General features: G+C 50.2%; 4 protein-coding genes across 4 annotated transcripts; 2 read left to right on the top strand and 2 right to left on the bottom strand.

Moving 5' to 3' along the window:
• Positions 1 to 189: 189 nt before the first annotated feature.
• Positions 190 to 2,211, top strand: CPAR01_04576 (FAD binding domain-containing protein; the record flags this gene model as incomplete). The annotated part of the gene is made up of 4 exons (XM_060488856.1): positions 190 to 204; positions 267 to 551; positions 618 to 940; positions 1,005 to 2,211. The coding sequence occupies 4 exons, from the start codon at positions 190 to 192 to the stop codon at positions 2,209 to 2,211; spliced, it is 1,830 nt and encodes a 609-aa protein (XP_060353062.1).
• Positions 2,212 to 2,646: 435 nt separating this feature from the next.
• Positions 2,647 to 3,215, bottom strand: CPAR01_04575 (uncharacterized protein; the record flags this gene model as incomplete). Its single annotated transcript, XM_060488855.1, has 2 exons — positions 2,647 to 3,054; positions 3,111 to 3,215. 2 exons carry the CDS (start codon positions 3,213 to 3,215, stop codon positions 2,647 to 2,649), a joined length of 513 nt encoding a protein of 170 aa, XP_060353061.1.
• Positions 3,216 to 7,084: 3,869 nt separating this feature from the next.
• Positions 7,085 to 8,194, top strand: CPAR01_04574 (uncharacterized protein; the record flags this gene model as incomplete). The annotated part of the gene is made up of 1 exon (XM_060488854.1): positions 7,085 to 8,194. The coding sequence occupies one exon, from the start codon at positions 7,085 to 7,087 to the stop codon at positions 8,192 to 8,194; it is 1,110 nt and encodes a 369-aa protein (XP_060353060.1).
• Positions 8,195 to 8,843: 649 nt separating this feature from the next.
• CPAR01_04573 (uncharacterized protein) lies at positions 8,844 to 9,794 on the bottom strand (the record flags this gene model as incomplete). The annotated part of the gene is made up of 4 exons (XM_060488853.1): positions 8,844 to 8,962; positions 9,020 to 9,383; positions 9,438 to 9,559; positions 9,614 to 9,794. The coding sequence occupies 4 exons, from the start codon at positions 9,792 to 9,794 to the stop codon at positions 8,844 to 8,846; spliced, it is 786 nt and encodes a 261-aa protein (XP_060353059.1).
• Positions 9,795 to 12,148: the final 2,354 nt, after the last annotated feature.

Below are 12,148 nucleotides of genomic sequence, written 5' to 3'. Positions count from 1 at the left end.
CAGCCGGATGAAGATCACCGCGGTGGACGCCGGCACAGTGAGAGCGGTCGACAATATTCTCGCCAGATCGAGGTGCTAATGTACAAAAAGCCCAAAGTCATCTGAGGAAAACATTGTCGTCATTCTGAGCTATGTGACTTTCACCCAAGGATTTGCTAGTCGGAATCGAATTATTCAATCGCGTTAACCATGGGCTCGACAATTGTACGTCGAATTTTGTTGCTCAACTGCCTGGTTCGACGTTTTTATGACTGATGATTCAGCAGGTAATTGAGCACCACGTACCAGTCTTGGTCGTTGGCGCTGGTCCCGCTGGGTTGCTTCTGGCACTGCAGTTGGCGAAGAATGGTGTTCAAAGCTTGATAGCTGAACGAAACCTAGATTCAACCAAATGGCCAAAAATGGATATCACTAATTGTAGAAGCATGGAGCTGCTAAGAAGACTCGGGATTTCCGATGACTTGCGGACTCAAGGCGTCCCACAGCACTATTCTTTCAACGTTCTCTTCAGTACGAGCCTCTCAGAGCATGGAGAGCTCATTAGCAAATGGGTAAGCTTATGCTTGTCCGGCTACCCCTACTAGGTCAATAGCTTTATGTTTCTCACGAGAAAGCAGGATCTTCCTTCGCCAGACGAATGGCGCCAGCGTATCCATGCTTGCAATGATGGCTCCATGCCAAGGGAGCCATACCAGCGCTGTAGTCAGGCTATTTTTGAAGCCTGGCTAAAGCGTCGCATAGAGTCCGAAGAGCTAGTTGAAGATCATTTCGGTCTCAAATTCGAAAGCTGTACGGAAACCTTCGACGGGGTGAAATCGGAACTCGTCAACGTCGTCACAGGAGAGCGGCACATGGTCACCAGTCAGTATCTGGTCGGCTGTGATGGCGCTGGCAGTAGCGTCCGTCGGCAACTTGACATGAAGATGATTGGTGGTCCTGTGTGAGTCAGCATGGTTTTCCGTTGAAGACTAGCAACTGCCAGTCTCTAATGCGATATTCTCCAGACCTTCTGCGATGTATCTCATTCATTTCAAGTCGCGAGATCTCACGGCATTGCACAAGCAAGGTCAATTCTGGCACATCTTCTTCACCAGCGGCAGCGTCATAATATCTCAAGACGAAATTGATACATGGACAATCCATCTTCCCATATCTCTCGACACTGATTGGAAGTCCCTTGATCCAACAGAGTCCATATACCGAGGGCTGGGCGGGTCTTTGGCTCCTTATCCTATCAAGGTGGACGAAATCCTCGTTTGCAGCTCGTGGCGCCCAAACATCGCTATTGCCGAACGTTTTGCTTCTGAAAGTCTCAGAGTGTTCCTAGCCGGCGATGCAGCTCATCAAAACATTCCCACTGGTGGATACGGCATGAATACGGCTGTTGGCGACGTCTTTGATTTAGGATGGAAACTATCGGCTGTTCTCAATGGCTGGGGAGGGCAAGAATTGCTCCGCTCCTACGAAGTCGAACGAAGACCGGTTGCAATTCGCAACATCGAACGGTCTGGTCAACATTTTCAAGTTCACCAGACGTATGTCAATTGGGTGGCCGACGGAGGCTCAGATGTCCTTTTCAATAGGGAGGAGCGTAGACTTCTGTTTAACCGCATAAAGGCACATACCGAGACCCACCAAGGTGAGAACAAGGACCACGGAATCGAAATGGGATATCGGTACAACGCATCGCCTGTCATCCTCCAGAACGAAGCTGGAGAAGGAGAACAGGAGCCTTCATGGGATCCGCGAACATTTGTGCCATCCTCATGGCCTGGTGGGCGTGCTCCTCATGTCTATCTTCGGGATGGCAAAACCAGTATTTTCGACCTGTTTGGAGTAGGATTTTCAATCATTGACTTCACACAAGCTGGGACCTGGAGTCAAGAGTTTGAGGCAGCAGCTGGAATGCTCAATATCCCGCTGACGAAGGTTCATTTGCCCGGAGAGATCCAGGCTAGGAAGGTGTGGGGTAGAGATGCGGTTCTCATCCGTCCTGATGACCACATAGCTTGGAGGTCACCACTCGACAAGAAGAGACCGGATATTAGAGTAGTCTTAGAAATTGCATCAGGGAGACAACGGCAGACACTTTTGAAGAAAGACTGCGAATCTTCTCATTCAATGGAGGGTATCAAGCAGCACGGATTTACATCAACCTTGGGCAACGTCGCAGACAACAGAACTGACCTCCTTGCCCCGTTTCAGCACTGAAATATTGCTAGACTCCCAGAATTCCGTAGCATACCACTCTATTACTAGGTTTATGTCTCAATTGCCATGAGAGCGATCAACATAATCGCATCATGAGCTTTGTGAAAACAGCAAGCGCTCCTCTACGTGTCTGTTCGTCAAAGAAATGCCATCCCAGTACCATGATGATTTTCTTCTTCCTTTCTTCGTTCAGCGCTCCCGTATTCATCCCTAAAGCGATCCAAGCAACGCCAACTCCCTTGTGTAAAAGATGCTGTCATGACCGGTAACAAAGACGTGCATCTCGCTATACCCATAAAATAACGTTGGCAGCACGCAGAAGTGTGAAATGCAATCTGGTCCCAACGTTGTACAAAAGTCCGCTATGAATGACACCATCTAATACTGCCTGCAAAACTGTGAATACCGATCTGCTAGATATATGCTTCCAAGAACTCACTTGCGACCCGACGATCTAAACGACACAGTGAACTCAGAGCCATCCTTTAAGTGAGTGACTTCACGCGTGAGGTCGTCAACTTGCTTCATTGTGGTCTCCAATTTCTGCACAGTCTCGACAATGGTTTGCTGATGAAGATCAAGTCGGTGGCAGGAATTGGAAAGATTAGTGCCCATCGGCGTGTTCTCCTGGAGGTTCTTGTAGTGCGCCTCCATCGCGCGGAATTCCTGGGTCTCAGAAAGTAGGTGGTCGAGCTTCAGATGGATATCGGTCAGGGATTTGTCAATTCCGCTGCGCCATTTGCGAAACTCCTCCACTTCGGGATTGGCAGTAGGAGATGCCGGAGCCTTCGATATGTTCTCTGCAAATCGGACATCAGGCCACTGGACCCTGCTCGTTTGTACCTAGAGTGACACGTCGTAAGTATCGCGCCGCTTGAACAACAGAGCTCATTAAATACCAGAGGAGGGACAGATCGAGCCCCTGGAAACTGTCCCGGCATCTTGGGCCAGTCTCCCATTGCGGCCTCCCGCTGCCGCTTGTTGTTGGAGACTTGGCGGTCCATCGCTCTTTATGCGGTCGCAAACGACCTCGGACCGGCCGGTAAATGCTTCGCGTCGAGTATGATACTTCTCAGTGTACAGGATTCGTGCAGAGTCAACCAGTCTCGCGTGTTGCGCAGTTGATAATGATGAGTTGACAGAAGCTTTTTGCTATCTTGCGGGAAAGACTCAGTATGGATTTGGTAGGAAGGATCGTGGGGATGGAAGTAATGGAGAAAATTGAGTTGAGGAAAGGAAAGATTGCTTCTTGGACAAACCGGGTGTGGTTGTCTTAATTACCAGAGCCGGCTTGACCTCCCATCTCGCAATCCAGAGATGAATACACGTCTGGCAGGTGCGGCACCGGCATTATGGAATATCTATAAGATGCGTGTCCCACTGAGTCCTGAGTCCTACTTTCCCACTCATTTCACCTTTCTTCTTTGTGTATCTCGTGATCGTACTCAGCCTGCGCAAAGGTGAAGTCAATGGTGGAGTGAGGCCTCACCAAGGCCCCACAATTACCCCTTTGGACCAAGACGGCGAAGCGAAGTTCAGACGAACAAACGGCAACTTCCTTTGCTGCCTACGGAGACAGACGGGCCGTAAACGTAAACATAATGCTCCGTTTAGCCGCTGGGTGTTCACCTTACTTTGGATATCTCCATTAAGTTTGATTCAAGACCTCGTATTTGACCGCAACAGGGTCCGATGTCTGTGTCACAGCCCGCCATCACAGTCTGACTCATTGTTGCAATAAGTGGAAGAAGAAAGAGTCTCGAATCACAAACAAGTCGGAGATATCCCGTCTCGGCTAGTTTGGTACCTTTGAGAAATCGTTAACTCGTCTTGGAAGCATAAATGAAGACCACTGATGACGTCTATTGAAACAATCACAGGAAGATTGTTCCTAACGACACCGGCCGGAACCCCAGACACGCCCGCTACAACATATAATTGAGGTTTATATATCCTCTGAGGCCAAGTTTACCCCGTGAAGTGGTTGATGAATGTTGCCGTATCCAACAAAAAGGAACTAAGCGAGCCATAATTACTCGAGTCAAGCTAAACTCTCGAACCAGGCTGGGCTTGGCTGTCGCTTGTCAGGTCGTCCGAATTGGGATGTCTGCTCATGCACAGACAAAGTTGACTTTGCCAGCAAAAGCTTACCAGACCAACGGTCAATGCCGTTGAAATCTCTCCACTTTCCGATTCATCAGAAGCTTGAATTCTCGAGAAGCCCAACTTGGGACCTGATTGGGGCTCTGGAAAACCGGCTGCTCAGCTTGTTTTTCGGGAGGCCACCGCCGAGAATCTAATTCGTGATAGCCTTAATCAGTAATCTTAAAATTCAAAAGATTTAGTTGAATCTTCTTTTGAGCTTGATTCTAATCTTTAGACTGCGACCCTGAAGGAAAATTATTTGTTCTTCTTTCGAATGCCCCCAGCCAGGGGCTTACTGTTACATTCCGTTTATCCGCCTGCGTGCACTGGCGTACTCATCGGAAAATGACTGGGACATCGCCATCCCATAAACTTCCGCATGCCCTACGATGATCCCTGTGAAGATGATTCAGGTCGTGAGCACTATCAGTAGGGCTGCCAGGTCAGGAGCCGGAGAGGTGGATACGACACCCTTCTTGAAGTGCCTTTGGTCTCAACAAATGTATGTTCAACTCGGTCTACGAGGACCGCCATTCCACCACCCACACCATCTATTGACCTGCTGTGGCTTTTTATCGTCGCCAAGGCTGTCTACCCGCCCTGGCTATGCTCTTGGCGCGTGCTATGAGCTGCAGATATCTCACGAACACTACCGCAGATGAGCCTCACCACACCAAGCATTGCGAATGGGGGCTTGCTGCTACTTGGCAGCGCTTGGCGCTTGGTTCTTGGCTTTCCATAAATAATCCTCCAAGCGCAAGTTCGCAGCAGATTTGCAAACGCCTGCACACAGCCACTCTAAGTTGTTTGTGCCACTGTGCTCCATGACTAATCTATCTTGTCTAATTTGCCTCTTGGTCTCAAAACATCTCGCTATCCTCTGGGTACGACTTCATTGTCTCTGGTATCATTTTGCCTTTGTTGATCACCCGGAGCCGAGATGAGAGAGTTGCCCCTGTGTTTACACTGGCTTAGTCTTTCGGCACCGGCTAGCCATTTCCCTGACCTTGAATTGGGCTGCCTACCTGTCACCTTGGAGGCTCGCGGATCCAGCCGACAGCGATTGCGAAGGCATGAATTGAAAAGATCAGACACAACTGCTTCTCGCCTCCCTCACTAGCAGCCTGAAAGTTGGCCCAACGCCCGTTTGTTGCCTTGAATCGGGGAGGGAAAGTGTGGTTCAAAACACAAACCCGAGTTCGTGCCGTGCGTAGCCCGCGCGCGCGCCGGTTGGTGTTGGCCGACCTGGACTAGGCGCAGCAGGGATCCGTGTGGAGGAGAAGCTAGTAAAAAATGTCCGAACACCAAAACAAAATCCCATTTGTAGCCGCAAAGCTTTGACTTGCCGGAGAGTGACATGTTCACAGCTGGAAACAAACTAGGTTGCCCTTGGCTAGGGCGGCTCGGCCTTCTCAGGTGGGAATGGTGGTGAGTTTGCTGATATGGCAGAGAGGGACTTATTTTCTGCTCTACAAGAGCGAGAAAGGCATCGCAGTAAAGCCAAAGTTACGGTATCTTCGGATAAGGAGGGCGGGAATTTGAGATGACGCGCAGCTTCAGGACTGCCCAACGTTTGGCTCTCCCCCATTACTTGTCTCGGCGAAGAGAGTCAAAATTGCGCCAGTTTGTAACTCCCATAAAGCTCCCATGATGGAGATCAATCATCAATCAAAGTGGATTCAAGTCCAGCGGATCCGATGATGTAGTAAAACACCGTCGTATTACATGTATCCTAATGACTCTTCTTGAGAGGGTCTCGCGAGCGAGGCGACGGCCGAAAGGTTAAACGGCGTAGTGCCGGTAACGGGTCCGCGGGTATACGCCAGCGGTGCAATAGTCAGTGAACAGCTAAACCGCAACCAGATGGAGCTGATAATACCACTCAACCGGGAAGCTGGAAGTTGCAACCTAGGCAAGTGGTCGTAGTCCTCGGGGACCTCCTTGCAGATGGTGCCCTCCGGCCCTGCTGCGTCTGTCCTGGCGTGACTCCACGGACCAGGTCCAGAAAGAAGGCAGTGAAAGTTGGAAAAAAGAATATTTGTATGTTCCAAAGGCAAGTTGGGAAAGGGAACGGGGGGTTCAAGGTTTGTTTCACCCCCGGACAGAGTTCGTCGCTCGCGGCCAATCCCCGCCGACGGCCATCCCCCCTCAACGACTGTCCTAAACTTCTGGACGACAGCTTATCAACCGGACTCAAGGCAATGCGTGTCTCAGGAAGGCCGCTGTAAATTCGGCCTACTCGATGGTGAAAGGCAAGTACAGCCCGTCTCGAATGTACGCGGGGACGTACGTCGTCTGAATTGTTGTGCCCCGTGCATGCCGAGAGCGACATCGAGATCAGTGTCTTGAAGCCTTCCAGCTCAGCACTCGCCAGCAATTCGCAGCTTGGTACCCCCTTGTATTCGAGGCGTGCGAAGGACAGAAGCTTTGGATGTCTCCTCGTATGTCGTCTCTTCCCTCCAATACGCACGCACTGAAACGACGTGGGCTAACCATCAATGCTCAGACCGCTAGAGGGGTTGGGCTCTGCAAGGCACGGTCGAAGCTAGAAGATGGTGAGGGATCATGACGTTCCGGGAGAAGGAAAACGAGGCGTAAATAAGAGTCATCGTGCTCCCGTACTTCTGCTCAGTTGCTCGTCCCGAGCGTGACTCTCTACTTCAAGGGCGTGCCAAGCAACCATGGGATAAGGGACCCTGATCACGAATACCACACTCAACAACTCAACATGAACACCTTCAACCCTCGTCGGGTCTCGTACCTCAGGCCGCCTACCACGGTCATTGAGGTTCGCGAGTCCTGGGCGTCGCCATACCCATCGCTCAGCTCCATCGGATACCCCCCTTCAGAAAGATCGGCCGACGAGAGGTTCGCATCTGCTGTCTGGAAACGCACATTCAACCATGTCGACTACGCAGCGTACAAGGCAGCCTGTGACGCTGAGAGAGAGGCGAAGCCAGAACGAGACCCCGATGTCTTCTCAACTACATCGAGTGGAACGCGTAAAGGTTTCTCAAGACTGGGTGCAATGCTCACCATCTACCCCTATCGCGATATGGGATGGCTTGTTACCATGGTTTTCATCGGAGCCGGGATCTGCCTCTCACTGAACGGCATTTTCAGCCTCATTCATCTCCTCGACCCTAAGCTTGACTTTCCTGGACGCGACACAGGAGTACAGGTCACTGCTACCTTAGGCAGCGCTCTGCTCGCTCTCAGTGCCTTCATGGGTCTGCTTGCTGCATTCAACGTCGACAGAGGCACTCTGGACCCGAAGAAAGATGCACCCGATGCTTACAAGCCAGCGCTTCTGGGCAGCGAAGAATGGGTCTGGTGGCCCAGCTGGTACGAATTCCGCAACATCTTCTGGCCAAGCTCAGCTTTCCGCGCCGGTATCCTCCAACTACTCGCCGGCTCCTTCTTCACTATCGCCGCGATCGCCATCCTACCTGGCGTCCTCGACCTCACACACCCCGACGCCTCCATCATCTTCGTATCTGCACCTCAACTTATTGGCGGCAGCCTTTTCGTGCTTGCCGGCCTACTCATGATCTTCTTGTCCCAGGACAAGTGGTACGTCCCGAAGCTGCTTGACGCTAGTTGGCAAAACGGATTCTGGAATTTGGTTGGCGCAAGTGGGTTTTTGGCTATCGGCGTTGTGACTTTGCTCGCAAAGACTGCGACTGTGGCGATTGCGTCACTTTTTCTTATGAGCGGACTCGGGTTCTTGATTGCCAGTCTGATCCAGTGGTACATCATTATGGAGTTCTACCCGGTCGATCCTTACGTAAAGGATCCGACGCAGGTGGCAGAGATTCCTTCGCAATCAATCTATTAACGACACTTTTATGAATTGGGAACAGGGGTTAACGGGGTTCAAGGTTGGGCTTTATACCAGACGTAAAACAGATTTTAGATACCGACTCAGATTATAATTGATGATTTAATGACTTAACAGAAAGACCATCCTCTTATGCAGCGTGACTCGGATGACAAACATGAAGGTGTTCAAATCGTGGTCGGGGTCCGATGACGCGGTGGATTCTCGAAACTGGGCGAACATTTTGATGCAACGAAATCCAACTCCTCACCATCTTGACTTTGACACTAAATTCAGAGAAAATGGTTTACAATAGCCACAGTTTCTTCAATTCACATCCAAGTCCGTATGTGCACAAGCTTCTCACAGAATCCATGCAGTAAGAGGAACGGACGATCGGTTGACAGCAACGCATAATGGATCTCCTGGTTATCCCCTACAAGCCATGAGACGGTCATTCGAAATCTGATCTTATGATCGATAAATGGTCAATGTTTCTACCTAAACCCGTTCTTCGCCCCGTCCTACCTTCTTGCCAGGCCTTTACAAAATTATGCCATGACCAATTTCCGCCCTTCACTATGCCTGTTCTCTAGCAAAATTGCCATGGGCTTTGCAAAATGCTCTCATTCGCCGCAGGATCATCATAACACCCACACGGGCCTCTTTACTTTTGAGCTCTGCGAGCGGCAATGGTGTAGAAAAGGCTGCCATCGTAGATTCCTCGGATATCTTCCTTGTTCATCCTACCGTCTGCCGGCCAAAGCATAAGATATGTAGCAAACCCTGTTCGTTGGTTATTATCGGGCAAGCGTCCATGTGAAGTACCAGAAGCAGACTCACACTCAAAGAATGCACCGCCCCAACCAATTGGATCAGCAACGAGCCTCTGACCCTTCAGCATTGCGAAGACGTCCCAGATTGTCATGTAGTCTCTTCCCTCGGCGTACTTAGAAAAGATATCCTCAAACTTCTGCGGGTTGAATCGACCCTCGGTATCGTACGTGTTTGTGTCACTACCGTGCTTGTCCTTGTGAACCCTGTCGAGGAAGATGCGGAAGAGAGGGTCTGGCAGATACCCGCTCACTGTCGGGTAAGAGAAGTTGCCATGGATGATGAAGACCGAAAGAACTGAGAGAATGACCCCGAATCCTAATGCGTAGAATCCCCAGAATGTATCATGGGGGTAGATCACTCCATCTTTGTCCTGATATTATCATTCAGCTTTTTCTGTTCGACCGCGAGTGAGGGGAATCATTACACTATCGAAGAACTCGCAATGCTGTTGCAGCACTGTTTGATGACGATGCCTTTGCGCCCAACCATGTTCCGTCGTGCCGTTCGGCTTCTCGTAGGTCGCCGCAATATTGACCCTAGGAGTACCTAGCAGTCTTTAGTGTCCTGCCCGCACAATATGTCGTGATGTCCCAATCATACCTGTGTGCGCCAGCTTCTGATCCTGCTCCGGTTGGAAGAAAGGTTTACGCTGCTGCGTTACCGGGACCTCCGGAATGGACCAAATCACTGGTTCTCCGAGCTTGTCAGCCTGCTTTTTAGGCTTCAGCGGCCTTTGCGGCTTCTCCATCTTCGTGTAGTTGTGATCTTCGAGAGTGGCCATGGTCACAGTGCTGTTCGGTCAAATTTGTAAGAGTAGCATGAGCCAGTCAGAACAATCTGATTAGAATATCCTTGGTTCGTGGTGGCATTTATCATGCTATCTTGAGCTACGCGAGCTAAGACAATTCCGAACATACGCTGTTCATCGTGACGTCACTGAGCCCGTCCAAATACCTTAGCCCATCGCGGTGTTCAGGCCATAATCCGTCTTGATTTTCATGTGCCACTTCAGCATGTGATAATTGGTACTGTTGCATTCCTCTTCATGCTGCTTGCTGCTGACGGATGTGGTCAGTCGTAGCTCTGAGGAGCTATGTTGCAGCTTCTGATAGGTCATTTCGAGCCGCATTCTTGCATGAGTGAACCATCTCGGGCCGATCGCGACCATGACGGATTAGGTAGAACAATGAGACAGCATAGTCACCTTGAGATACTTTGATATTGCCATGGTAGCTGGATGTCACCTCTCAGCTACATCACATCGTGCCTCTTTGAAGCAGTGTACGTGTGATGTACTTAACCTCACTTCACTGCGAGCGGAACGTCCTCCTACTGGGATTAATTATTCATACACGACATGTTACAAGTCTTCGATGACAAGATTAATTGCAAGAAACAAAACCAAGGCCCCAGAAGCCCGGAAATTAAAGAGTCACAAACCACTTTGAGTTGGAAGTGACACGTACACGATAATGAAAGTGGCGACGGTGGCAGAAAATGGCAAATTGCGCAATGACATTGAGCATACCAACCTCCTGGTGAGGCAGGAACCTAATGAGGACCGTCTTTCGAGTCTTGCTTCTCTGATCCTTTGGGCGGAAATCAGACAAGGTAGTCTCAATTCACATAAGTCAACATACTTAACATTTACTGTGTCTGGGCTTGGTCATACCTATTCAATTCTCATGACTGCCGTGCAAATCTCCGGCGTGCGGGAGAGCTATGAATATCTGCTGAACTCCGTGACAAAATGAGGCGGAGGAAAAGTTCTCCCAAAGATTATTCGAGGATCGAGGGACAAGAGCTAAGGGGGTAGGGTGGTGGGAATGTAACTACTCAATTGACCAACGAGGGAGTTCTCATCTGGAGACTGGCGGCGTATAATCTCCATCAAAAGTAAGTAACCCAGCTTCCGTCATTATAGTAATCATATTCCAAGAAGTGAGCAAGAGTCCAATGAATGAGCAACCTTAGCGACATCCGCATTCAGTTACGATGCGGCCACGGAATAGCATAATAGTAATTTTAGCAACTTCTTCGGCGACCGAAATTTCGCACGAGGGCAAACAGACTTGCGCGAATGAATGTCACAACCATAGAAATATCGCCTCTTTTCTTTAAGCAAAGGCCGTCGTGCTGTTCGTGCAAGTTTGTGCAACAACCAGAGCAGACCCCATGATGATCTTTGCGAGACGAACGGGTCGCGAGGAGGGTTGCCGGCCTTTATTTACGAAACTCGTGAGCATGAATAAGCATGCTTAGGCAGTGGTGGGAATTCAGGCCAAGGCCGTGATCATGGGATGATCAGGTCATCGTCGCGTCAGGTTTTTCCACAGTTGCCGCCCGTGTGGTCCCCGAAGACACCAGCATCCTGCCATACCTCTTTTGGGGTCCTGATCGTTGGCTTTCCGCGGCAGGCCGTGAACGCTTGGACAGTGCTCGGGCTCGAACCACTCGGCGGCAACGGCTTACCCGCCGTGAACGAAAGACGTCGGTTTGTCAGTGTAGTGAAACAAGACTCGCGCAGACATACATCCCCGAGCTGAAAAGAAACAAACGGCGTCTTGCCGACGACCTTTTTGTCTTGTCTGCCCACGCCGACCGAGTGAAAAAACACGTTCGTCTCTTGGCGGTATTGGACACACGTCACAGCTGCATCGACCAAGTGATCTCGTCCTATCACCATCAGTGCGGCCCAATGACTCTAGACCGGTCGGCATGCACGACCGTTGAGCCTTGGTCTCACATTAAGTCGACCTGTTTTTCCGGGGCGCAATGTATGGAAGTCCTGAGCACGAGGTGACCTACGTCTCGGAGCTTCGCTGGTTGTCAAGTTCATCTCAACTCATTGCTTATGAGCTTGCGAGGGTGTTTGAGACTAGCTGTTTCTAAGATGTCAACTCTGGAAGACTGCGAAACAAAAAAGGCTATCGTTTTCGGGATAAGAATACGGAAATGGCTCGGGGCATGTCTGATAGACCACCATAGGCGGTTGAAATTGAAAAGACACACCGTGAAAATGTCTTTGATCAGACTTCACTGCGTCGTAGCTTACTCGACGTGGGTTCACAATGTTCCTTCGTGATCTAGAAGATCCAACGGCCTTCGAATCGCAACGTGGAAACAGATCTGGAA

This window comes from Colletotrichum paranaense (genome assembly GCF_030867605.1).
Source record: "Colletotrichum paranaense strain IMI 384185 chromosome Unknown Scaffold_3.1, whole genome shotgun sequence".
NCBI lineage: Eukaryota > Fungi > Ascomycota > Sordariomycetes > Glomerellales > Glomerellaceae > Colletotrichum > Colletotrichum paranaense.
Note: the sequence above shows the minus strand (reverse complement) of the source record. Positions and strands in the feature narration are given on the sequence as shown.